The sequence below is a fragment of the Meriones unguiculatus genome, chromosome 7, assembly GCF_030254825.1.
Source record: "Meriones unguiculatus strain TT.TT164.6M chromosome 7, Bangor_MerUng_6.1, whole genome shotgun sequence".
Classification (NCBI taxonomy): Eukaryota; Metazoa; Chordata; class Mammalia; order Rodentia; family Muridae; genus Meriones; species Meriones unguiculatus.
The window spans coordinates 40063692-40089281 of record NC_083355.1 but is presented as its reverse complement, the minus strand read 5'-3'; the positions used below and the strand labels follow the sequence as shown (position 1 = coordinate 40089281).

Here is a 25590-nt window from a genome sequence, read left to right as displayed (position 1 = left end):
CTTTCTGAGTATATCAGGTAAACAACAACAGCAACAAAAATCTCTAAGTAGAAATACCTGGTTAGAAATGAGAGTCACTTGACAAGCGTTAGAATGGTTTATCTGAATGACTCCTCAAAAATGAAAGAGTTAGTATTTTGTTTGTTCGTTTGCTTGCTTGCTTGCTTCTTTGCTTAAGTTGTTGGGGTTGCCTGTTGATGGATAGGCGAGCAGGACTCCGCTGACGGGGAGAGGCCAGCTAGCACTGAGCACCAAACAGTTTTAGAGGCCGGAGCAACCGTGAGCGCCTGGGCGGGGCTCGATGTTGGGCTTGCAGTGGGCAGGGCGAGGCGAAGGTGGGTGGGGGCAGGAGGACGGAGGAGGGATCTTGTTGGGGAAACGCGGAAACTTAGTTTGCGCTGGGCGCAACTATGGCTGCTTCTTGCGTCGGCACTGCGGTCCCTGTGTGGCTGAGAGAGGAGGACCTGAGCTGCATCATCTGCCAGGAGCTGCTGGACGGTGCCACCACGCTGCCCTGCGGCCACAGCTTCTGCCTGCAGTGCCTCAGTGACCTGTGGCTCGCCCAGCACGCTGGCGTGGGCGGCCGCCCCTGGGCCTGCCCCCTCTGCCGAGAGGGGCTTCCGGACAGGCCCAAGTTGCACAGGAACACGCTGCTGCAAGATCTGGTGGACAAGTACCGCCAAGCGGCGCAGGAGCTCCAGGCTGGCCCCGAACCCGCCTCCGCGCCTGAGTCTCCTCCTCACCCTGCGCCGCCTCAGGTAGGAAGCCTTCACTGCTCTGCAGACCTCGCTGGCACCGCTGTGCCTCTTGCTTTCGCAATCTCCTGCCCCGTAACGTTCTCAATCGAATCTGTTTTCGGGAGGATCTTTAAAAGGTTCAGAAGTGTATAAAGAAGTAGAAAATCCCGGCAAGGCGAGCCCAGCCTGCAGTCCCAGGTTATGGGAGGCTGAAACCGTGGCTTGTCCCGCACAGCCGGAGCTACGTGATGAGGGCCCGTCACAGACAGTTAATACTCTAAATCCCGTCTAACTGAGGTGTGGTGCACCCGAGCGTAGTCCCGTTTTTTTCTCAGCCTTTCTGTGATGTCTGAAAATTTTTAGTATAGTAGAGTATATAACATATACATATGTATATGAATATGTATACACATACATATGTAAATATAGTTTGACATTTTAACTCTTAAATTCAATATTATTTATTTATTTATGTATCTGACTCTGTTTGTCTTCTTTGTTTTGTTTTGTTTTGTGAGATAGGCTTTCTCTGTGTAATCCTGACTGACCTGGAACTCTGTGGACCAAGCAGGCCTCGAATCAGAGTTCTCTGCTGGGATTAAAGGCGTTCATCGCCACCGCCCCCATTTTTATTTATTGGGACAGGCCTAACTAGTGTAGACTAGGTAGGTTGAACCTGGAGTGAGTGACTTCACCCAGCTTTCCAGGTTGGGGGTTACAGATGTGGACCACTTGAACTCACAGAGCAGAGGTTCAGGGGCCTCCGCTTCTCAAGAGCTGGGATTAGAAGCCTGTGCCACCGTGACTGCCCAACCATTTGAACTCTTTTTAGTGCACTGGTCGATGGCATTGGTGGTATTTCCAGCACAGTGCATCTGTCGTCTGTCAAAAGTAGGACCTGAATACCCAGTAAGCGATGGCCCCTGATCCCTGTCCCTCCAAGCCTCTGCGCATGTCTCCTCTGCTTTAAGTCTCCGAATTGACCTATTGCACGTGTTTCATGTAAACGGGTCCTTTCCACATCTCTTTGTATTAAACTTCATTCTTTCCTGTAATATTTTCAGGGCTGAGTCATGTTGCAGCATGTATCAGAACATTCTTGCTCTATGTGGCTGTCATATCATGTCTGTGGCTATGTCACTTTCTAATCAGTTTATCTAGTGATGAACATTTGAATTGTTTCCCCCTTTTGGCTAGTATGACTGCTGCTACAATGTATCTTTTTAAAATATTTATTTATTTATTTTATGTACATGAATGCTCTATCTTCCTGTACATCTGCATGTCAGAACAGGGCATCATATCTCAATATAGATGGTTGTGAGCCACCATGTGGTTGCTGGGAATTGAACTCAGGACCTCTGGAAGAGCAGCCAAGTGCTCTTAACCACTGAGCCATCTCTCCAGCCTGCTACAATGTATCTTATCATCTGCTCCTATTTTCAATTTTACTCTTTCAGGCATGCACTGTCCCCCTGCTCCTCATTTAATTTTCTGCATAGTGTACAGATATGACTCTTAACTTCAAGCAGGGCATGGTGGCACATTTCTTTAATCCCAGCACTTGGAAGGCAGAGGCAGGCAAATCTGTGAGTTCCAGGCCAGCCTGGTCCAGGTATAAGTTCAAAGACAGCCAGGACTTTGTAGAGAGACCCTGTCTCAAAAACAAAGCAAAACAAACCAACAAAAGAATCTAACTTCATCTCTTCATACCATATTCCAGTTAGTATTTATTGAAAAGACTCCTTGCCCCTTTGAGTAGTCTTGGTATTTTTTTTAATTTATTAATTTATTATGTGTACAATGTTCTGCCTGCATGTATAGCTGCACGCCAGAAGAGGGCCCCAGATATCACTCTAGATGGTTCTCGAACCACCATGTGGTTGCTGGGAATTGATTCAGCCAGTGCTCTTAACCTCTGAGCCATCTCTCCAGACCCAATCTTAGCATTCTTGCAAAAAATTATTTTGTTATGTTTCTTGACTCTCTACTCTTTTTTCCCCCCCTCCAAGACAGAGTTTCTCTGTGTAGGCTTGGTTCTCCTGGAAATCTGTAGACCACGCTGGCCTCAAACTCATAGAGCTCTGCCTCTGGAGTCCTAGGATTAAAGGCGTGCACCATCACCTCAGCCAGCTGTTTGTTTCCATTGGTCTACCTGTCTGCTTTCATGCTACTACTGGTGCAGGATGTTTGATCCCATTGTGAACCCCGAGAGTGTGAATTGTCTGTATTTGTTTGGAGTGGTTCCCCCTTAACATACACCTTTAATCCAAGATCTTTCTGTTTATTGTAAACAGGTGATTTTGGTGTGGTTCAGCCCTAGCACACAACTTTAATCCAAGAGCTTTCTGTAGACTGGATTAAAAAAAGCTAACCCTAGGTAAGAGGCTGAGCAAGAAACCAGCTGACAGGGATTAAGTAGAAAGGAGGGGCTTTGAGTTGAAGGGAGTTTAGGACTCCATGGAGAAGTCGAAGGAGGTTTTTGGCTCTTCAACTTTTTGGGTTCTTTAGCTCTTTAGCTTTCTGGCTTTTAGCTTTTAGCTTTTTCTTCCTAGACTGTCAGGTGAGCTAGCAGGCCTCTTCCTTCTGGGCTGTCAGCTGAGGTAGCAGCTTTTTGGCTTTTTCCTCTGAGACATGAGCTGAGAAGGAAGGTCAGCTGGGAGCTTTCTCTGCCTCTCTGAGCCAGCAGGTTTTTGGCTTTTGGGGATTTTCATTCTTTATAACAACATAGTACCTTGGTATTTCTAGCTCCCTTCATTGAGTTGTGGTTCCTGGGTCCGGTTTTAGGGAACCAGAAACCTACTTTTGCTTTTTTAAAGGTGGCAGTACAGAAAAGAATCACAGAAGTCACCCAGGAGCTGACTGGGCTGATGGGACAGCTTGTAGCCATTGTGAAGAGCCTGCAAACAGAAACAACTAGCCTGAGATCTGGACTGGATTTGGTAGGTTCTGGTGGGAAAAGGAGGGGCTAGGGTGAAGGACAGCTTCCAGCAACGACAGGAGGTGGCCTGGAATGCACCAGGTCTCACTTTTCACTATTCTGGCAAATAATGGGTGGCTAGAAATCTGGCCTACTGGATATGAGTTACTCTATCCAATCAACTCTCTCTAAAACAATCTCTAGGTAAAGCCCGCGGATTTGGAAGTCCTTATCTTTAGTGACCCTTAAAATTTCATTTTATTTTTAGTTTTTGGTTTTTTTGAGACAGGGTTTCTCCATATAATAGTCCTGGACTCCCTTTGTGGACCAGGCTGGCCTTGAACTCACAGAGATCCACTGGCCTCTGCCTCCCAAGTACTGGGATTAAAGGCATGCACCACCATGCCCGGCTCCTTAAAATCTTTTTAAATATGTCTTTATCTTTTTTATGTTTATGATGTTTTACGTGCGTTTATGTATGTGCACCATGTGCATGCCTGATTTTTGTACAGGTCACAAGAGGATGCCAGATCCCCTGGAATCAAAGCTATAGATAGGAGTGAGCCATCCTGTGGGTACTGGGATTCAAGCTCTTATCTTGGGTCCGCTGCAAGAACAAGTGCTTAAAAAAAAAAAAAAAAAGAACATGGTTTCTCTGTGTAGCATGGCTGTCCTGAACTTGGCTGACCTTGAACTCACAGAGATGCACCTGCCTCTGCCTCCCTGCGTGTTGGGATTACAGGCATGCACCACTGGGCCTGATGCAACAAGTGCTCTTAACTGCCAAGCTAACTGCCCAGCCTCATTCAGGGACCTTTTACAAAGTATTTTATTGTTGTATGGAGAGCAGGGTGTGTGCAGGGGAGGGCGTGTGGGTGGAGGAGCAGAGCACTGCTCTCAGGAGTTCATTCTCTTCTTCCGCTGTTGGTTCCAGGGGTCTAACTCAGGTCATCGGCACTCTAGCAGCTGAGCCATCTTGCTGATACTGCCCTTTTCCTTTTGAGGTGGCATTTGTCTTGTCGTCCAGTCTGTCAACATGGACTCATGGTCCTCCTGTACAGGCTCCTGATCCCCCCCTGAGCTCTTTTGAGAGTTCTTCAGTCCAAACCTGTGACAGTCTCTTGCCATAGCCCTGCAAATGTTCCTCTCTATGAGTCAGCTATTTTCAACAAAGATGAAGGTGTAACTCCTCTGCTTGGAATACTCTGACACTGTCTGGCTTATCCAGAGATAATCAGTTTTTGAAAAGGAAAAGTTTTATTTTAGCTCTATTTACAGGAGCCCAGTGACCATGGCAGGAAGATGTGATAGAGCAGAGCCTCACCACATGAGAAAGGAGAGTAGGAGGAAACGAGACCATGATTTTATATATAATATATATTGTAGCCCTTCTGCCCTTTGTTTCAGAAAAGCCTTTTCTTTGTTTGGGTTAATCAGTAGAGACTGAAAACTAGTTTTGTTTGGTTTTTAAAAATAATTTATTTAATTTTATGTGTGTTAAGTGTAAAGGTGTCAGATATCCTGGAACTGGAGTTACAGGCAGTTGTTAGCTGCCATGTGGGTGCTGGGAATTGAACCTTGAACCCAGGTCCTCTAGAAGAGCAGCCAGTGCTCTTAACCAGTGAGCCGTCTCTCCGGCCCTGAAAAGTTGTTTTGAGATTGTTCGAACTTTGAAGAAATGCTGTGTCTCTGGAGCTCTGCAGTTGGTGCTGCCTGGGAACTTGCAGATGCACAGGTCTCGGTCCTGAGGCACTCCTAGCAAACCTAGAGGTCTTATTTTTGATTATGACTAGCTATGGTCAAAAGGGACAAAAATTAATGTGGGTGGTCTACTCTCTGGGGCAGCAAGGGCAACACAGCTGTGGTAGCTGGAACCTTTCCCAGCCCCAATTAACCTTAGATATATTTGAATAAAGTAGCTAGCTTTATGGAATGAGCTGGCTGGGGTCTCAGTCTTTTCCAAGAAGGCTGAACATTCCTTCAGAAAATGCAGGTTCAGCATCTTGGTGAGATTCTCTCTACTGCTGCACCTATGGCCACTATCAAACCACCTTGGACCTTAGGAGATGGGCCTTTGGGGAGCCATAATCTAAACTATGGTAGTGTCTGTCTGTTTGTGATTAAGACCCAAATTCTCACAGAACCAGTGGAACTATACAGGGTCCCATGCCTGTGCCCTCTCCTCATGACATCCTTCCTGGCCTTGGGTGTTCTGCCACCCAGGCACATCAGTTCCTGTAGGATGTCTTGTTTCTTCCCAATATGGGATGCCTTTCACAATATTTGCTGCATTCGTTCATTCATTAGCCCCATAAAAAAGCACATTAAGAAACAAATATACACCTATAAACACCTATATTCCCAGCGCTCAGGGAGGCAGAGGCAGGTGGATCTCTGTGAGTCCAGGACAGCCAAGGCTACAAAAAGTACACAGAGCAAACCTTGTCTCAAGAAAGAAAGAAAGAAAGAGAGAGAGAGAGAGAGAGAGAGAGAGAGAGAGAGAGAAATTAATAATAGCCAGGCTTGGTGGCAGATGCCTTTAATCCTAACTTCAGAGGCAGAGGCAGGTGGATCTCTGTGAGTTTAAGGCCAGCCTGATCTACAGAGCAAGTTTCAGGACAGCTCAGACTGTTGCACAGAGAAACCCTGTCTGGAAAAACCAAAAGTAGATAAATGATAAATTGTGTATAGAGGGGGGCCAGGAAGATGGTTCAGCAATCAAAAGTACTTGCTGCTTTTCTACATGACCTGGGGTTGATCTTCAGCACCCACATGGTAACTCACAGCCATCTGTTCCTTCAGTTCCAGGGACGTTAATGTCGTTTTCTGGCTTCCTCGGGCACCAGGCTGGCATGCGGTGTGCACAGACACGCACAAGCAGGCAAAGCATTCATACACATAAAGTAAAAAGAAATAAGTCTGCCTGGTGTTGGTGTTGCATGCTTTTAACCTCTGCACTCAGGAGGCGGAGGCAGGCGGATCTCTAAGTTTAAGGTCAGCCTGGCCTGCAGAGCGAGTTGCCAGACACCCAGAGCTCTACGGAGAAACACTGTCTCAATAAAGCCAAAAACATAACAAAATAAAATTAAATACAATTAAAAAGCCTGTTCAGACTTGAAATTTAAAAATGTGATGGATGGGAAAGCTTGAGTGCATTTAATGAGTTCTGTAGTTGGCTTTTATTTGCTTGTTCTTTTTCATTGACCGATAGGGTTCTTTAGAGCTGGAATATTCCTTGAGTTCTACAGAGCTCCTGACTCCCAGTGCCTCCCAGAGGAAAATTCGAGAGGTTCTCTGTAACCTAGAAGAAATTCAGGACAAACTGCAAGGGATTGACGAATGGAAAGAAGCTCCTGGAGAACAAACTCAGGGTGAGCTGATGTTGTTTAGTGGGGCAGGACTGATGAAGGAAGCCAGGTGGAATGGCCAAGTGCCCCTGACTTTGTTCCTTGGGGACAGGACCTAGAGCATGGCTGTTTTCACTGTGGTGGTGTAAGCTGAGGAGCAGTGGGCAGAGGTGTGGCCGTGGCTGTGTACTGGGATGTGAACTCAAAAGTATGTTCTGTAGGATAGGCCCAGAGTACAGCAAAACTCCCATTTTAGATGTGTGAACCTGGATCCTGGCTTATGGCTCATCTTTCCAGGAGACTGGAAGTAGGCTGACTTGGACTTTCCATTTTCATCTTTACTTGCACATGTAAGAGAGACCCTGTCTCACAACAAGGATGGGGCTAGGGAGGGGTTGGGTGGGGAGAATAACATTAAGAAGGAAAAAAAGGCATGAAACTATATAATTAAATTTTTGTTTGTTTCTGTGTTTTTGAGACAGGGCCTCTGTAGTTCTACCTCTTCTGCATTTTGCTGTGTAGACCAGGCTGACCTTGAACTTGGCTAACTGTGTTTGCCCTAAATGCTGGGATTAAAGGCTTTACTTCTCAATATATCCTATGAGCTCAGGGGCACACAACTTCAATTCCAGCGCTCAAGAGGCAGAGACAAGTGGGTCTCTATGAGTGCTTGGAATTCTTAGTGAGATCTGTCTGGTGGGGGGTGGGGTTGGAATCTCTGTATTGTATTGGGGGAATGTATTAACATTAAAATAGTACCAATGTGAAGGAACCACTGTTCTTTTTTGTCTGTGCAGCTTTGGCTATCTGGGACTCATTTTGTAGACCAGGCTGGCCTTGAACTCACAGCACTCTGCCTATCTGAGTGCTGGGATTAAAGCCTGCGCCACCACACCTGGCTTTGGGTTTATATTTTTTAAAAAAAGTAATTAATGCCAGTTAGGCCTTAGACATTGGCTCTGGCCTCCCAAGACTCGACTACCCTGGCTACTGCTAGGTTTATGAACTTAGAAATATGTATCTTACTATAGCTTTAATAGTCACTTCTTAGATTTTTGTCTTAGTGCTATGAAGGGTAGACCCCAGGGCTCCACACATGCTAAGCAATGCTTTACCTCTGAGTGTCTGTCCCCCTGATGCTCTTTGCTTTTTTACTTGAGACAGGGTTTCTCTGTGTAACCCTGGCTGTCCTGGAACTGGCCTTGATCTCAGAGATCCACCTGCCTCTGCCTCTGCCTCCTGTGTGGTAGGATCAAAGGCCTATGCCACCACTGCCTGGCTGCTTTTTGCATTTAAATAATATCATTGCCGTTTGAGTTTAAGGTGAGCATGGATTACATAAGACCCTGTCTACAAACAAATAGAGAAGGGCTATTGATTGGCAGCTGTCCTGCTCTGCTACCCGGAGTTACCACAGCTCTCGCCCTGGATAGTTTTTCAATCTGGACTTCAACTTTGCTCTATTTTGATATTGCACAGTACATTTTGGGGGTTTGGGAGACAGCTCGATAGTTAAAGCATTTGTTGCACAAGTGTGAGAACTGAAGTTGGAATCCCCAGAACTTTTCACAAATGCCAGGTGGTTGTGGTGGCCCACCTGGAATTCCAGCTTGGGAAGGTGTAGAGGGCAAAAAGGCCTGTGAACACAGATAAGCACTGGAGAAGCCAGGAAAGTTAAACACACAGCTCACCTCTTCAGTGGAATGGGATGTGTAGCCATTCTTCCTGGAATGCTAGGAATGATGTAGTCTTACAACCTCGATCCTTTGCTGCCCGATGACACAGGCTTTGTCAATATCTTCCAGAAGTTTTGTATTTCCTTGTCTCAGACCCTTTCCTCCTAAATCATGAGCAAGGCTTTTAGACCATTCTTATGGCCTATAAGTGATGTCAATTTTTCTTTATAACAGCCAAGTAGCTTCTGTGTTATCTTGGGGCCAGACTAATCCATACTCCCATAGGCATTATGCTTATCTCCGTCAGTCTTGCCAGAGCCTAAATCTTGGGCACTATCTCTGAGTCAGAGTAAGCTTTCTTGTGTAAGAAGCCATGTGCACTTGGCTAAGAACTTCAATATAAGCATGTCTTGAGCTTTGTTGCACTCATGGGGCTGAGTTAATTGTTACCTGAATAATTTTTTTCAACAGAAAGACCACAGAGCCAAAGAAGAAAAGAAGAACAAAGGGAAGTGTATAATCAAGAACCTACGGGACCTCTTTATGACGGTATTGAGGAATGGTATCCTCAGATCGTAAAGACTCCACCTCAGGTGTTTTCAGTCACTGCACAGCAAAGGCCTGCAGATAACCAGCATTCTCAAGGTTATGTTCAGATTAGTTGTAGACCTACAAAAATGATAGATCTGAGGCGATTTAAAGAAGCAGTGAATGCATATGGGATGCACTCACCCTATGTAAAAGATATTTTAGATGACTGGGCTTCTCAGTATAAAGTTACTCCTCAAGATTGGGAGGACTTAATTAGAGCTGTACTAGATACTGATCTTAAACTTCAGTGGCTTTTCTGGAGGAAAGAGGAAGCAGCAGATATGGAACAGAGTAACCGGATTATGGGAGTGAATGTTCAGAAGGACCAATTGTTAGGTGAGGGAAAATATGATAGCCTGACAAGGCAAGTACAGTTTGATGATGCCACTATAGAGCAATGTCGTTTAGTGGCTTTAAGGGCTTGGGATAAGGTTGAAGAGAAGAAGAGTTCTATATCGTTTGAAAGAATTCTGCAACGCCCAAGAGAGCCCTACTCTCATTTTTTACAAAGATTAACTTTACTCACACATAGACTAATATCAAATCCAGTTGCAAGAGAATTGTCAATTAAGCTCTTTGCTTTTGCGAATGCCAATAGAGTTTGTCAGAAAGCTATAAGGCCTTTGAAGGAACAGGAAGCTCCTTTGGAGGAATATGTTAGAGCTACTGCTCATATTGGACCTGCTGAATATGATGCTATTGTAATTGGAGAAGCTATAGCTAAAGCTCTTTGATACCAGAATACGAAATGCTTCAATTGTGGGCAATTGGGGCATATAAGAAAAGATTGTCTTGTTACTTTAAGCAATACTTCTTTGGAGAATAATCAGAATAGAATGCCTCAACCCCCGGGAGTTTGTAGGAGATGTGGGAAGGGCAAACATTGGATTGATGAATGTAGATCAGTGAGAGACGTGTATGGTAATCTTTTGCCATCGAGAAACCAGATGTAGGTCCTAGCTTGGGGTCCAAGAATAAAGTGAAATATCTGTAACTTCTCAAGAATCTTAGAATCCCAACCGACCTTTACAAGAAGGCTCCACTCAGTTTTTAGGCATTAGGACATTATCTCGGGTGAAGCAAAGTATGGAGTGGATTAGATGCACAGGGTGTGAAGTTGTAGAGAGAAATTAAAACCTTATGTAGCTATAAACCTATGGGGAAGAAATTTGTTACAACAGTGGGGAACTCAAATTAATACTACTTCAAAGTTTCAGAGACAGCTCAGAGAATGATGTTAAAAATGGGATCCATTCCTGGAAAAGGTATTGGAAAAAATTATCAAGGAAAATCTCAGGCTGTACATGTTGTCCAGCAACAGGACAAAGCAGGAATTTGGAGTAGGGGCAACTGGTAGAAAATCGACTGCCCTACCTTCGAAATAGTTAACTATCGAGCCTGTTTGGGTGGAGCAATAACCCTTAAAAAAGTTACAGGCCCTTGAGCAGCTGGTAAAGGAAGAGATGCTGAACATATTGAGAAAACTACTATCCATTGAAATTCTCCTGTATTTGTAATAAAAAAAAGAAATCTGGAAAATGTTAACTGAATTAAGAGCTGTAAATAAAGTGATTCAACTTATAAGGTCTTTGCAGCCTGGCATTACTTTCCTTATTGCCCAAAGATTGGCCTGTTACAGTTATTGCTTTAAAAGATTGTTTCTTCATCTTCCTGTTAGAACAAGAAGAGAGAAAATTGCTTAACTGTGTAATTTTATGTCAGTATCTTGTGCATTGACCACTGGAAGTGATCTGTAAACAATTTTCTCTTGTCTATTATTTACCATTATATGGATGATATTTTATTGCTGCTTCTGACACAGACAGCTTTGAAAGAATGTTGAATTAACTACAAAAAATTGCACCTTGTTGGGGATTACAGGTCGCAACTAATAAGATACACAGAAGGAATTCTGTAAACTATTTAGCATTTAAATTTAGCCAACAGAGAATTCAGCCACAAAAGGTATAGATTGGAAGATATCAATTACAAACTGTTTTTGCTTGTTTTTTTGTTTTGTTTTGATTTTGTTTTTGCAAACAGGATTTTACTATGTAACCTTGGCTGTCCTGGACTCGCTTTGTAGATCAGACTAGCCTCAAACTCACAGAGATCTGCCTTTCTCTGCTTCCTGGGTGCTGCAATTACAGGTGTGCTCCATCAAGCCCAGTGCAAGTACAAACTCTTAATGACTTTAAAAAATTATTTGGAGATAGTAATTGGTTATGACTGACAAATGGATTGACTACCAAGAATTAAGTAATTTATTTCAAACTTTGCATGGTAATTGGATTTAATTATCTGAAACATCTAATGGCTGAAGCAGACAGAGAAGTGACCCAAGTGGAAGAAATATTACAAGAGGCATGTTTGGATCAATTAGATCCTAAATTTGAGTGTATTTTAGTTATTTTTTACCTTCTACACATTTCCCTACTGGGCTCACTATGCAAAGTATAAAGTTAAAAATCTGTATAAAAAAGGTTACAGAGGTAAGTATAAAGGGAAGGATAAGACTTGGTACAGTGAAATTCTGCCGGGAGCCAAGGCCAGCTAGTGGAAAGTTACAGACAGCTGCAACAAGGTCGTAGGTGAGATATTTCCGTTTCCGGAACCTATGAGACATCTGTGCTAAAATGTCAGGCTAGATATTTTGAGATAGCTTAGCTGACATTCTTGTAGTATCTCTTTTAGTAAACATTCTTGTGGTGTTCTGCATCATCATTAATCACCCTGTTATGTTTTTTAAACTATATTGCTGACACATTTTCCCTTCCTGCCTTCTCCCTATAAAGTTGTGTGAAATTCTTCAAATAAATGAGAGTGAGATCAGATTATAAACTTGCTTTCATTCTTTGTGTCTCCTTGTCTCTATTTCATTCTTTTCGCCCCTCCTTAGGAACTCGTTGAACTCCCGCTGGATGGGACAAAATTCTAGCAGAGTCATTGTATCTAAGGTAAGCATTAGAGTAATATAGTTGTTTTCCACTGTATTGAGGGTAAATATTAAAATGAATAGTTGTTTTCCAGAAGTATTTAGACCTTGAAGAAGTTTGTGCAAACAGTGATTGTTTTCTGTTATCTATAGAGTTGTTTGGCTGAAGGAGCTTCACAGCCTTTATATGTCTTTGGCCACAAGATGGAGCATCTTGGATTATTGGGTACTGCCAACAGTACACAATAAGGACCAAAGTTGTAGGGATATGAGGTTTTCCTTCAGGAAACATAGATCAGGGGTTTAATATGAGGAACTTAGTGTAGCGATCAATAAGTATGCCTTAGTAAAGCTGTTGAGATTCAGTCCCCAAGATGCTGGGTCTCCCTGCCGCCAGCAAGGCTGTAATTCATCCTTGAGTGGTGCCCTTTTTTCCTTCTTCCTGCACCCCTCAGAATACCAACAGCTTTGTCAGCTGTCAGGAATGGATGTGTTTAAGATTGTAGTGTCCTATACCAATGCTGAAAGTATACAGTGGTGGGTAATTAATGATGACTGGCAAAGAGCTTGCAGTAACTGTAGCAGAAATCAACTACAAATATCCCAAAAGTAAACAACTTCAATTTATAGAAAGAACAGAATGGATTTTTCCCTGTACAGTTAAAAGTCATATGTTTTGGAGGTTCTTACATGTTAACATTGATGCACATAAATTGGGAATGGCTGGTTATAAAACAGGAAACATAAGTAAAGTAATTGAGGTCCATATGCTTCAATTTGGAAGTCAGAAATATATGCTATTCTAATGGCCTTTATGTAGTACATAAAGAAACTGTTCAACTTATTTTTGACAATTCATGCAACCACAACAATTTGGGACAGGAATTATCCACTACATATCACTCATACTTGAACTCATATTGTATTGTCTGGGCCATTAGCAAAAGGAAATTAAATTCATCAACTACTGATATGTGTTGGACGTTTCTGAATTTCATAAAAAACATGTTAATAATAACGGCTTAAAGAAAAAATTACCCCATGACAAGCCAAAAAATTTACCAAAAAACTGTCCTATTTGTTCTTTGTGATCCTCCTGCCTCTGCCTCCTTCAGCCAATCCTACTGGTGTGTGCCACAACCACCAGCCATATTTGTTCTTCGTATAATCATATTCCTTTGCCAGGCATTGTGAATGCCTGTAATCCCAGTATTTGGGGAAGTAGAGGCAGGCGAATCTCTGTGAGTTCCAGGCGGTCAGCAGGCTACACAGAGAAACCCTGTTTCAAAAAACAAAACGAAAAAAAAAACAAAACTTTTTGCATGTTTATGTAGAAGTGACCTTCATTCACATTGTACTAAGTACAGAGCTGAACCCTCTCTAACTGGCAGGAGAGTTAAAGGTGGATTTGCAATCCCAGGGAGAACAGAGAGACAAGAAAGTCCAGGAGCCATGAGGGAGTCTCCATGAGGACAGACAAAGATGGAGTAGGAATGGCCAGGGAAAGAATGGTGTACAGGTAACAGGGAAGTGGCCAGACCAGCATAAATGGTTATTTGGGAGCTCGTGTGAGAGTGGGGGGAAAAAACAAAAACAAAACAACCTTTAACAGTTGGCACCCAACGTGGACATAGAATCTAATCTTAAGTCAGAAATCAAAGCATAGGGCCTAAAAAAGCTGAGGAAGATTCTGGACTTGGGAGCCAATTGAAAAGGCCAGACACAAAAGCCACAGTTTGGGCAGGAAAAAAAAATGGTTTATTAGCAACCACATGCTGCCTGTCGCCGAGCAAAGCAGCAGAATTTGGCCTGCATGGCTTGATGAGAGGCTTGGCTGCCTAAGAGCTCCTGTTGAGCAGTGAGCCTTGGGTGTCACAGTGTTCTGTGAGCTATAGCTGGGAGCCAGGACAGATGATGACTCGCTGTGGCAGAGTGGACTGACCTGTGCCATGTAGCTGGCTTTGTGGTGGATCAGACCAGGCCTGTGAACAGCCGGTGCAGCGGCAGGTGGCAAGAACCATGGAGACAAGCAGTGACACGTGGGCCCAAGATGACCTTGGGAACTCATGCCAGTCTAGGGACAGAGTCAGGCACATGGCTGGACTGAGCTGAGAAGGGGAAGAAGCCAGCATGGCGGGACCACCCCTTCCTGTGGGTCTAGGCAGGTGGCCTGGCCCTTTGAGATCTGTCTCACATAGCCACAGTGACTTAAGGTAAACAGAAGCCAGACCTATGTACAGTATGCTTTAAAATGTGCTTAGATGCTAAAGAAAGGGGAAAGTGGATATAGACAGTCATAAAAATACTAGTTTGAAAATAATAATTGAAGTCTTCAAAGAAAGGACAAATGTCGATTGTTTTTAAAAGTATTTTCCATGTTAAAAAAAAATGGAAAATGGTGTGAAGAAGGGTATTTGGACCCCATGTGGTTTTGTTTTAACTGATAGTTACACGCTCAGTGATGACTGCAACTTTGCATATCCTTAAGGAAAACCCAGTGGAGCAGACTTGGATAAGAAAAGGATGGAGAGATGAATTGCTGGATTGGAAGCTACCAAACAGAGATTGGATGATTCCTTAAGTCAAAGTAAAAAGTCTTTGAAAAACAACAACAACAAATCCAGTCTAGATCCCATGACAGTAAAAAAGGCAGTTCTGGATGAGAAAATTCCACAGGGTTACAGCAGTTGGGTGGCGGCCCATAGAGGTGCTAGACTTAAGGAGATTTAGGAAAGAACCATGTCTCTTGGCATGCGTTTAACTTACATAGAGCAGATGCTTGATAACTAGGCAAGACATTGGAAGAAATTGGTGTCAGCCATATTAAAACCTGGCACTCAAAGTACAGTGGCTGGCATGGTGGACAGTTGATAGCTATTCAAGATTTCAGTGGGTTTTTGCTTTGAGTTCTAAAAGGCTGATCTTATAATTACACATTTATTAGCAGTAATAGCTATATTAAAGATTTTTTGGCAAATTGAAGTTGATGATGCCCTGACATGTGTATCCAGTAGATACAACAACAACTTTTTAGACATTATATCATAAAAAAATGTTACAGATATACCTTATAATTTCACAGGTCAAACAGTTATGGAAAGATCTGCCAGAGCCCGCTGGCAAAGCTGAACAGTACCTGAGTGGAGAGTGAAGATTAAAATAAATAACAGAAGGGATCAGCTTGAGAGGGCTGTCAGTAAAAACTGCAGCTTCGACTTTATTCCACAATTCCTTTTTATATACCAAAAAAGAAAGTCACATCAATACAAAAAAGAAGTTTATGGAACTGCCAAACTTGTTTTCTTAAACCACTTCCCTGTAGCAGATATGGTCCAAGATCACACAAACAAGTTAAAGGAACTTGGCAAAACCTCCTGCTTATCTCTGACTCAAGGTGATGGCCAGGGTGAAAACATGTTTTTCCCTGAATATTTAATGACAAAGCAGCTTGACAAAACAAGTGGTTCTCCACAAACATTTAACAGGACTTTAAAGGAAATGTTCATGAACAGCAGGGATCTCCCAGAGATAGATTAAATAATGCTCTATTGAATTTACAGTTTTTAAAATGTCAGTAAGACAAATAGATGCTAAAACTGGATTTTAGAAAGGATTGCTGAATTAAATCTGCCTACAGATAAGCTAACTTCACAATGTAAGTCAGGAAATATATTGTGTTGAAAGAGAGGTTTTTGTTTTAATGGGTAAAGAAAAGGTGAGGAGCCCTTCAAAATTAATAAAGATCAGATTTGACCAGGGGAGACCTACTGAAGATCTAGAGTACCAACATGAAGAAAGAAAGCAAGAAAAACAACAAAACAGGTCACATGAATTGCTGGTCTCTTTACATGGGAACAGCTCTGAGAATGGCTGAGACATGAGAAAATATCTCTACGTAGCCAATAAATCTTGTTGGCTACAGAGTCCTCAGGACTTAACATGCCATCCTTTCACATGGCATGGATAGAGATATATATTGAAGCTTGGTTATACAGTCGAAACTAATTTATAAAGAAAAACAGATGCTGGGACTGGAGAGATGGCTCAGAGGTTAAGAAAACTGGCTGTTCTTCCATAGGTCCTGAGTTCAATTCCCAGCAACCACATGGTGGCTCACAACCATCTGTGGAAAAATCTGGTACCCTCTTCTGGTGGGCAGACACACATGCAGGAGGACTGCTTCATAAATAATAAATAACTCTTTAAAAAGAAAAGGAAAAGAAATGCCTTTCACTTGCTTAAAAAGAGCAGAGTCATCTTTACCTGAATTGTGCTCGCTGCACATTCCATACATGTGTTAATGAGGAAATGTATATTACCTTTAAAAGTTGATGTGTTTACTGAACAGAAGGACCAGATACCAAAAAAGACAAATTGCCCAGATGATTCAGCCTTATACCTCCATAGCTGTTTCCTCAAGAATCTGCATCCAAAAGAATCTTATATACAGCTAGCTAGATCACCAGACAACACAGACTGTTCTAGGCAGGGCTTCAGTGGACAACAAATAACACAGCTAGCTCTCCTAGGACTTGGCCATTATCTGAATTCTCTTGGGGCCTCCAAAATGTTGCTCCAAAACAGCAGAAAACAACATAAAGAGGACAATGCCTCCAAAATGTGGGGTGGGTTTAGGGTTGTTTAGGGTTGTTCAGTGGGTGTTTGTCATTGGTAAGGGGGCGTTGTTGCAAGTTGTCAATGGTCTTGTCAGGGAGCAGACAAAGGAGATTAGATTCAGGGATTGCTTTCTCTCCTATTTAATGTTATGGGGAGAGGGGAAAGGAAGGGTTGGGGATATAGGAATGACAGGATAAAAGGGTAGATGATTGACTCTACGTTCAAACTGAAGAGCAACTACTAGTCTCAAATATTTTTACATTGGTGCGGATTATTGTACATTTGATACAAATTTAAGGTTATTTTTGTTACAACATACTGTGTATATGTTCACGGAATGCCTATGCAACCGCTTCGAAAACGCAATGTGAAGGTGGGAGCGGTGGCCCACGCCTGTAATCCCAGCACTTAGGGAGGGAGAGGCAGGCGGATCTCTGTGAGTTCAAGGCCAACCTGGTCTACAGAGTGAGTTCAGGACAGCCAACAGCTAAGGCTACACAGAGAAACCCTGGCTTGCAAACAACAATAAAAGTGCAATGTGAAGCCAGCCAAGGCGGGCTGTGAGTTCATGGCCAGCCTGGCCTACAAAGTGAGTCCAGGACAGACAGGGCTGCTTCTCAAAGCAATCCTCCCTTGAGAAGCAAAATAATAGTAATAATAAAAGAAAAGAAAAACAAAAAATAAAAGAAGGGGCTGGAGAGATTTCTCAGTGGTTAAGAGCACTGTCTGTCCTTCCAGAGGTCCTGATTTCAATTTCCAGCAACCCCATGGTGGCTCGCAACCATGTATACTGGGATCTGGCGCCCTCTTCTGGCATGCAGGTGTACATGCAGCTAGAGCACTCACAAACAGTAAATAAACAAATCTTAAAAAAAAAAAAAGCTCACAAAAGCTTATCTATCAAAGACATTTCTATATAGTGTAAAGATATTATTTTGTTCCAAGCTTATTGTGCCTAATTAGTAATGAGTGGACCTCAGTTTGATGACTGAAACTATGGCTATTGGGTATGTAAAATTCACTACAGACGTGGACAGTGAGTGCCTCTTCCTAAGTAGTCAGCAACACAGCACAACCCTAGGCACGGCCCTACACCCTGGGAGCCTTTGTCAAATCACTCTACACATGGCCTTCCTAGACTCTCGTTACATCTGAATGCTAATAATGGTTCTGCTTATGCTAGCAAAGGATTTAAGAAATCTTGATATTAATCATGTTACAAAAATCCTCTACTGGCTTCTTTCCCGTGGCGGCGCCCCTGGGTGAGGAGCTCTGCCACGGGTCCGCTGCGGCCCCTTCAGGTGCGAGAAGACAGTCACCAGCAATTGGGGAGCCGGGCTCATCAAAGCGAACAGACGTCCCCGGGAATGATCGAGGTGCGTGCGCTGCCCAGGTTACTGGAGCCGGTTCTGCTTTGGTGCAAGGAGCCATTTGCTGGTGTGGACATCCGTGTGTCAGTGTCCGCGTGGTGTTTTTGTGGCCCAAATTTATGCTATCCCACAGTCCATCTCCCAAAGCCCTGTATGTGCATGAAGCCTCTAAAAAGGAGATCAAAGATAACCTCATTCCGTAGGATCGGACCCCGCAGGTGACCCGGACACCGTGAGTCGAAAAAGTTCAGAGGTCCCCGTGCTGGTGTTCGATAACCAGAAATCCTACCGTTTCGAGGATCAGGGTTACCTTTGTAATAAACATCTCAGGATTTTAATGTTTGGGAAAAAAAATCCTTTACTACACACAGGGTAAAGCTATTACAAAACACCAGTGGGCTGGTGAAATGGCTCAGAGGTTAAGAATACTGGCCAGTCTTTCAGAGGTCCTGAGTTCAATTCCCAGCGACCACAGGCTGGACTCTCTAGGAAGGGATCTGATGCTCTCCTGTGGTGTGCAGATGTACATACAGGGCATTCACACATTAAGAAAAAAAAATTCATAAAATAAAATTTAAAAACACCCTTAAGTACATCATTGACATTTTTTTTTCAAGATTTAAAAGGGGGTGAGAGGCTGCGCCTACTCATATCACCACATGCTCTCCTGCATACGATTATGTTAGTTTTAAGTTCCTTCACTTTGAGGGAGGGAGGGACGGGAAGGGAATGAGGGATCAGGACACAGCTGGGATACAGAGTTAATAAAATGTAACTGATAAGAAAAAAATAAAATTAAAAAAAAATTCCTTCACTTTAAAGGATAATGCTTTTTTTCTGCTTCCCCAAAAGCATTTTTGCTCCAAAGGAGACTCAGCCTAAAGTAAATGCTGAATAAGAAGAAAGAGCTCGACGTTCTGTTAGCGTCGAGGCAAGGTTGTGCTTATGTCTTCACAGAAAAATATAGTCCCAGACGGCTCCTGACCTGATGCATCTGACCAGGACACCAGAGAACACTGGACAAATCCAAAGTCTGAAAGCAGACAACAGAACCGTCAAAGGGAGACCCCCCAGGAGAAAGAGAAAACTGATGACTCTGGGAAACATCCAGACTCTAACTCACCAAGCTGAGACTTTGGGGAAAACAAAGACAAAACAGGACTGATCCAAAATTTTATGCTGTTAAATTCACTCACTGTATCTCACGTTAACTCTCAACACGTCAATGCAGAATCCAAATGCCTTTTGTCAGGGGGATAAAAGACATACATATCATAGGAGACAGTATGAGATTTGTTTTGGCGTACTAAGGATTTATGTATTTATTTATTTAGCCTATTCGAGGAATAGTTAACTGGAATGCAAAGAGAAGTCTCTAAAATGGCCTGTATGATTATTAGCAAAACTACTAATATTATGGCAAAAATATCAGCAAGAATCAACCAAGAAATTGGTGAACTGAAGTAAATGGAGCTACTATAAATTATTGCTCTTGTTTGTCAACAACTTCCTGGCATGTGTTGCTTTAATGTGTCAGATTTTCCTCAGGCTATTGATGGTCAAATTATTGGCTTGGACAAAGAGATAGATTAAAATATCTCAAGCGACCTTTGGATGGTCCTTGTGGCTAGGATCATTTTCCCTTTTCCTTGGTCTTCTGTTTGCTATTCTTTTAATTTTCTTGTGCTTGCCTCTATTAATTAAACTAACTATAGAGGCAATTCATTCAACCATGGCCTCTATTATGGCTGCTATTTTCTTCTTTGAAAAAAAACCTTAGAAATGGGGAGATGTAGAGAGCAAAAAGGCCTTGTGTACACAGAAAGGCCTTGACATACAGCTAACTTCTTCAATAGAATGAGGTGTGTAGCTGCTCTTCCTGGAATGCCAGGAATGATGTAGTTTTACAACCTGGTGATCCTTTGCTGTCTGATGAGGCAGACTTTGCCCACATCTTCTTGAATGTTTGTATTTGCTTATCTCAGATCCTTTCCTCCTAAATCTTGAGCCTTGCTTTTAGACTTTACAACCCATTCTTAGGAGCGATGTTCCTTGTGCTTTATCACAGCCTAAGTGACTTCTGTGTTATCTCCAGGCCAGATCAATCCTGACAGCCACGGGTATTATGTTTACCTTTGTCAAGCTCCTTAGACCCTAACTCTTGGGCACTATCTCTGAGTCAGCAGTACTCATTCTTGTGAAAGAAGCCATGTGTACTTTGCTAAGAACTTAAGGGTAAACATGCCCTAAGCTTGGTTGTACTCACGGGGCTGAGTTAATTGTTACCTGAATACTTTTTTCCCAAAACTGTGCTGTGCTTAAGTATGGCTAAAGCAAAATGATCTGGACCAGACTGTGGAAGGCCTGGTCCAGTGCTGGTTACAATAAAATCTGGCTGAGGCAAGCTTTAGTCTAACCTCAACCTGACTGGTTTTTTCCCTGCCTGCTCTAAAGCCTGCTGGAGAATCACCATAGGAAGGCAGAGATCCCCAGAGCTCGCTGGCAAGACAAGCTCTGGGTTTGATGGAGAGTCCCTATCTCAATGAATAAGGTGAAGGGATGTTTGAAGGTTATCCTCAACATCACTATCAGGCCATCACATGCACCCATGTACACACACACACAGGCACAAGCACCCACCCATGCCAAAATATTTGTCTACGCACATACCAAATGTATGAAAATGAAAAAAAGGAAAAAAAGATACAAAGAAGGTCAAATTTCACCTTTGCTGTCAGGCTTTCCTCACTTTCTCTGTTCCTGCCTTCCCAGGGTCATTACAGTCTACTATATGTTGTTATAACGAAAAATAAAATAAAATTCCAATTCCTTCAACCTTACCAATGAAGACTCAGGAGCCAGATCCTGGGGTGAAAGCCTGCAAGCTCAGAGAAGCAGAGAAAGCACCCAGCTGACCTTCCTACTCAGTTCAAGTCCCAGAGGAAAAATCCCAAAAGCTCAAAGCCAAAAGGCAAAACACCAAAAGCCCAAGGCCAAAAGCTTGCTAGCTCAGCTGACAGCCCAGAAGGAAAAGGGTTGCTAGCTCAGCTCTGCTAGCAAATTGGAGTCTGAGTTTTTTTGAGGAAAACAGTTTAAAAAAATAAAAAGTTCTGTGGGCGAGGTAGTGAATGCCTTTAGTTGCAACACTGGGGAGTCAGAGGCAGAGGAAGGCAGATCTTTGTGAGTTCAAGGCCAGCCTGATATACAAAGTGAGTCCAGGCCAGCTAGGGCTACACAGAGAAATCCTGTCTAAAATAATCAAACCAAACTAAACCAAACCAAAAAAATAGCCCCACAATGATAACATGGGATTGCATATACTCAGTCTGCATATGGTGTCTGGCACTATGAAGACACCCAGAAATGTGCCAATGAGGAAGAATGTAGGCCTATGCGCCTATTATGACAGCCGGATGCCTTCCGTTTAGCTTTGCCTGACAGGCCTCCCTCCTCCTAATTATTCTTTTAGTTCCTGGAAATGCCATCTTCCTTATGTCTGCTGACTGACCAGAGGTGTCCTGTACCAATGAAAGCTTCCCAGTTTGCCCTATGTAAGTACAAAGTCCACTTAAAAATGTATGTACTATGTACGGGGGCTGGGCTATAACTCCATAGTAGAGCACTTTTCCAGCAGGCTCAAGAGAGATTCCCCCAGCGCTATGTAAACCAGATGTGATGGTTCATGTTTGTAATCCTAGAATTTGGGAGGTAGAGACAGGAGGATCAGTGTCTCAAGGCTATCCTTAACCACCTGTTGAGTTTGAGGACAGCCTGGGTTAGATAAGGCTCAACATGGAAACAACAAACAAACAAAAAACAGATCAAACTATTTGCAGGCCACTTCTTCTTCTTCTTCTTCTTCTTCTTCTTCTTCTTCTTCTTCTTCTTCTTCTTCTTCTTCTTCTTCTTCTTCTTCTTCAGAGAAGAAGCCGAACACTGACCACTTAGACACCAGACTCAGACTGATGGAAGTTTATTGAATGCTAAACAAAAACTGACCAGGCAGAGCCATAATCTGGACTCCAGAGCCAGACTATGACGCTTGTCTGTTTCTAAGACAGGTTTTTTTTAAAATACAAAAAATCGTAACCAAATAACAACCAGGTAACCAGCTGTAGGAAGTGAGGGGGGCAGCATTACATCATTTTGGCTAGCCAAACATAATCGATTTTGTTCCAAGTGTATTGTGTTGTATCTAGGTAGCTAGACAAAGCATTTTAAACTGATTGGCTGGGCTTAAGGATAGGAGAGCTCTTGGAGGACTTTCCAGCTCTCTGGGAGTAAGGAACATAGCAGATGTTTCAATCTTTAACTCAAACGGAACTTGCATTTATCATCTATTGTTTTATTCTAAGCAGAAAGTATTGAACTATTGAATTGTATCCTGGTCTCAGACACGCTGGCCTAAGAACTTGAACTTAATTTTACCTTATGATCAAAATGGAGACTTGGAGGCAAAATGGCTTCTGATATGCTAAAGGCTACAGCAGGTGTTAACAGAGGAGCCACAGTCATGCTGAGAGGTAAAGAGGGGCTATAGAGTTTATGCAGGTTACAACATGTGCGGCCTTGGCTGTCCTGCACTGGCTTTGCAGCACCACGCCTGGCTGACTCTCACTTTCTTTTTTTTGTTCTTTTTCTTTTTAACTCCCCAAGACAATGTTTCTCTGTCTGGCCCTGGCTATCCTGGACTCACTTTGTAGACCTTGATCTCAGAGATCCACCTGCCTCTGCCCCCCAGAGCACTGGGGCTAAGTGAGTGCACCATCACTGCCTCCCTGGATGCCTTTGACTTTCTGTTCTTGGATTTTTTTTTTCCTTCTAGACTAGGTCCCTTCATACGCAGACCTTCATATAAAGGCAAAGAGGGTTCAGAGGCCTAAACTACAGACTCAGCCAGGTCCTTGATGACTTAGATCCAAGCACATCCATGCTGCCGTCATCAGTTACAACTGCCTGTTTGCTCCCCAACCTATACATATTCTGCATTATCGAAGGCTAAAATGGTCCTTAAGAGTTCATGCAATAATATAAATATTAGACAGGTATGGTACAAGGAAGTTTATTGAGCCATGAGGTCAGAGAGAGAGAGAGAGAGAGGCACCGAGAGAAACAAAGGGAAAGCATAGGAGATGAGAGAGGGGGATGGATGAGGCACCCTGAGAGAGCTAGTGATAGAGGGGGAGAGAAACTGAGACAGAGAGAGCATGCAGCGACTAGTCGGTCCTTTATATCTGGGATGCAGCTGAAGCGTGTTTGGCAAACACCTGGAGGTGGCAGGTGACGATGTCAGGTTACTAGGTAACCTAGGCGCGGGCTAGTACATTGGCTTGTGAACTAACATTCCTCCATTTTCCGATAACGTCAAAATATGAGGAGCTAGGGAGGGATGGCCAAACAGGACTGCTTCTCATGCAAGGCAAGCTAAAGTAAGTAAATGTAGGTTCCTCGGAAGCAGCCCTTGGCCACCATGCAAGGGGGAGAGAGAGAGAGAAAGAAAGAAAGAGAAAGCAAGAGCACTAAAATGTCTGGATTAGATGGTGAAGGGGAAGGTTGGGAGTGAAGAAGAGATTAAAAGCTTGAGCATAGGGAACCGCCTTCCATTTACTTGATCACTTTAGCAGCAACTAAAAAGGTCCCATTTTGGATCTGCCGTCTAAGGAAAATTGAGGCTAAGTTTGTTTGCAGAGGTGTGTAAACTTAGAAGCCCTTAGAGTGGGCACTGGGCATAGGACTCTGAAATACTCCAGAAGGCATCCCAGAGGAAAAAGAAGAAAGGAAGGAAGGAAGAGAGGGGGAGAAAATTATACACAAATGAATAATACTGAGAGCGGGCCTAGAAAGCCATGGTCATACAAAGGTATTGAGAAAAGCAAGGACATTAGTTTTGTGGAATTCAGAGATGGCTTCCTGCTCAGAGGAAAAGAAGAAAGGCAGGAATAGGTATTGATAATACAGCATGAGCTTGTGTGGAGCGTCTTACACGTTTATGTATCAATTTAATGTTAAACATCACACCAGAGGGGTAAAATGCAACTTTCTGCTATTTCGTGAATGTTTTCCAGCATGGATGGTCAAAAACTATCAGTGATTGGAGAAATGGCTCAGTGGCTAGAGCAGCGGCTGCTCTTCCAGGGGACCCAGGTTTGATCTCTGGCACCCTCTTCCTGTGTCCCAGTGGTCTGGAATGCCAATCCCAGGGACTCTTCTTCGAGCTGTGAGCACCGCATGTGTGTGGGCACAGACGTACATGTAGGCCAAACACCTGTACGCACAAATTTAAAAAACGAAAAGCATAACTGATAACTGATTGTGGTGTTTATTTCTGCCATCAGTCTAACCTTTGACCTGAGGAGCATCTCCTGGAACCTGGAGGTTTCAAACAATTGCCATGTGGTGACGGTGTCTAGATGTCCACAGCCCTATCTCTGCAGTCCCGAGAGATTTTTAATTAGCCAGGTCTATGTTCCCAGGCCCTCTCTTCTGGGCAGAAGTACTGGGAAGTGGACGTTAGGAACTGCAACCACTGGACTGTTGGGGCGGCTTCCTGGGGTAGAACCAGATGCTGGGACGGAACTTGGATTCTTGGTGTATAGAGTGGAAAGGGCCTGGCCAGTTCTCCGCTTGGGCCATGGTGAAGAAAACCGACCTTCACTTGGGCCGCCCTGAGGTGGTGGCCTGTGGCTGGACGTTGAGCTGGGGAAGCTTGCCTTATGCTCAGTGGCTGACCAGGAGAGGCTTCTGTGTGAGCGTGCGGTCTCTGCCTCCTCCCCTCCGCATCCTGCCTTCTGGCTGCATGGCTTAAGTCCTGGCAACTACCTGGAAATAAAGCAGGTAGACTCATGAGGCTTCCCCTGGGGTTAAACCACTGGCTTCTTAGTTCCTCTGTTTAGGGGCAACCAGCGAATTCCACCTAAGGAAACTGGATGTGGAGGTACGTGCCTGAAACCCCTGCACTTGAGGAGTGGAGGCAGGAGGATCACTGCAAGTTTGAGGACAGCATGGTCAACAAAGGGAGTTGAAAGCCAGACTGGGCTACATAGTACGACTCTGCCCACTTTTAAAGTTACATTTTTGTGGGGGGGTGCAGGGGACAGAATTAACTAAATATTCTTTGAACCTTGGGCATTTCAGAGAAAGCTGGCCTGCAGTGTCTCCTGAAGGTGACTTCCAAGGCCTCAGAATAGCCTGCCTAAGAAGAAGGACTTTGAACCATTCTCTGTCACTTTGGCCTCATTTGGGACTGTTGGTTCAATCAGCCTGTGGCCAGCCAGTCATACTTCCAGGACTGAGCACCCAATTAAAAGCCTAGCCCCACAGCAAGGCTGCGTGAACATCGCTAGCTAGCACACTCTATAAATGTCCCCACGTACCACTGTTGGAAGCGTGGGGCATTG

The 25590-nt window shown here is 43.6% G+C and overlaps 1 protein-coding gene and 1 long non-coding RNA gene across 2 annotated transcripts; both read left to right on the top strand.

Moving 5' to 3' along the window:
• Positions 1-363: 363 nt before the first annotated feature.
• Rnf135 (ring finger protein 135) lies at positions 364-25039 on the top strand. The gene is given in 9 exon segments (XM_060387174.1): positions 364-758; positions 3557-3679; positions 6869-7026; positions 21668-21744; positions 22725-22734; positions 24529-24653; positions 24656-24745; positions 24748-24864; positions 24867-25039. Coding segments are annotated over 9 exon segments (1221 nt in total). The 5' UTR covers positions 364-410.
• Positions 12240-20615, top strand: LOC132655193 (uncharacterized). The gene is made up of 2 exons (XR_009592888.1): positions 12240-18199; positions 19046-20615. It is a non-coding gene; the product is annotated as an uncharacterized LOC132655193 (long non-coding RNA).
• Positions 25040-25590: the final 551 nt, after the last annotated feature.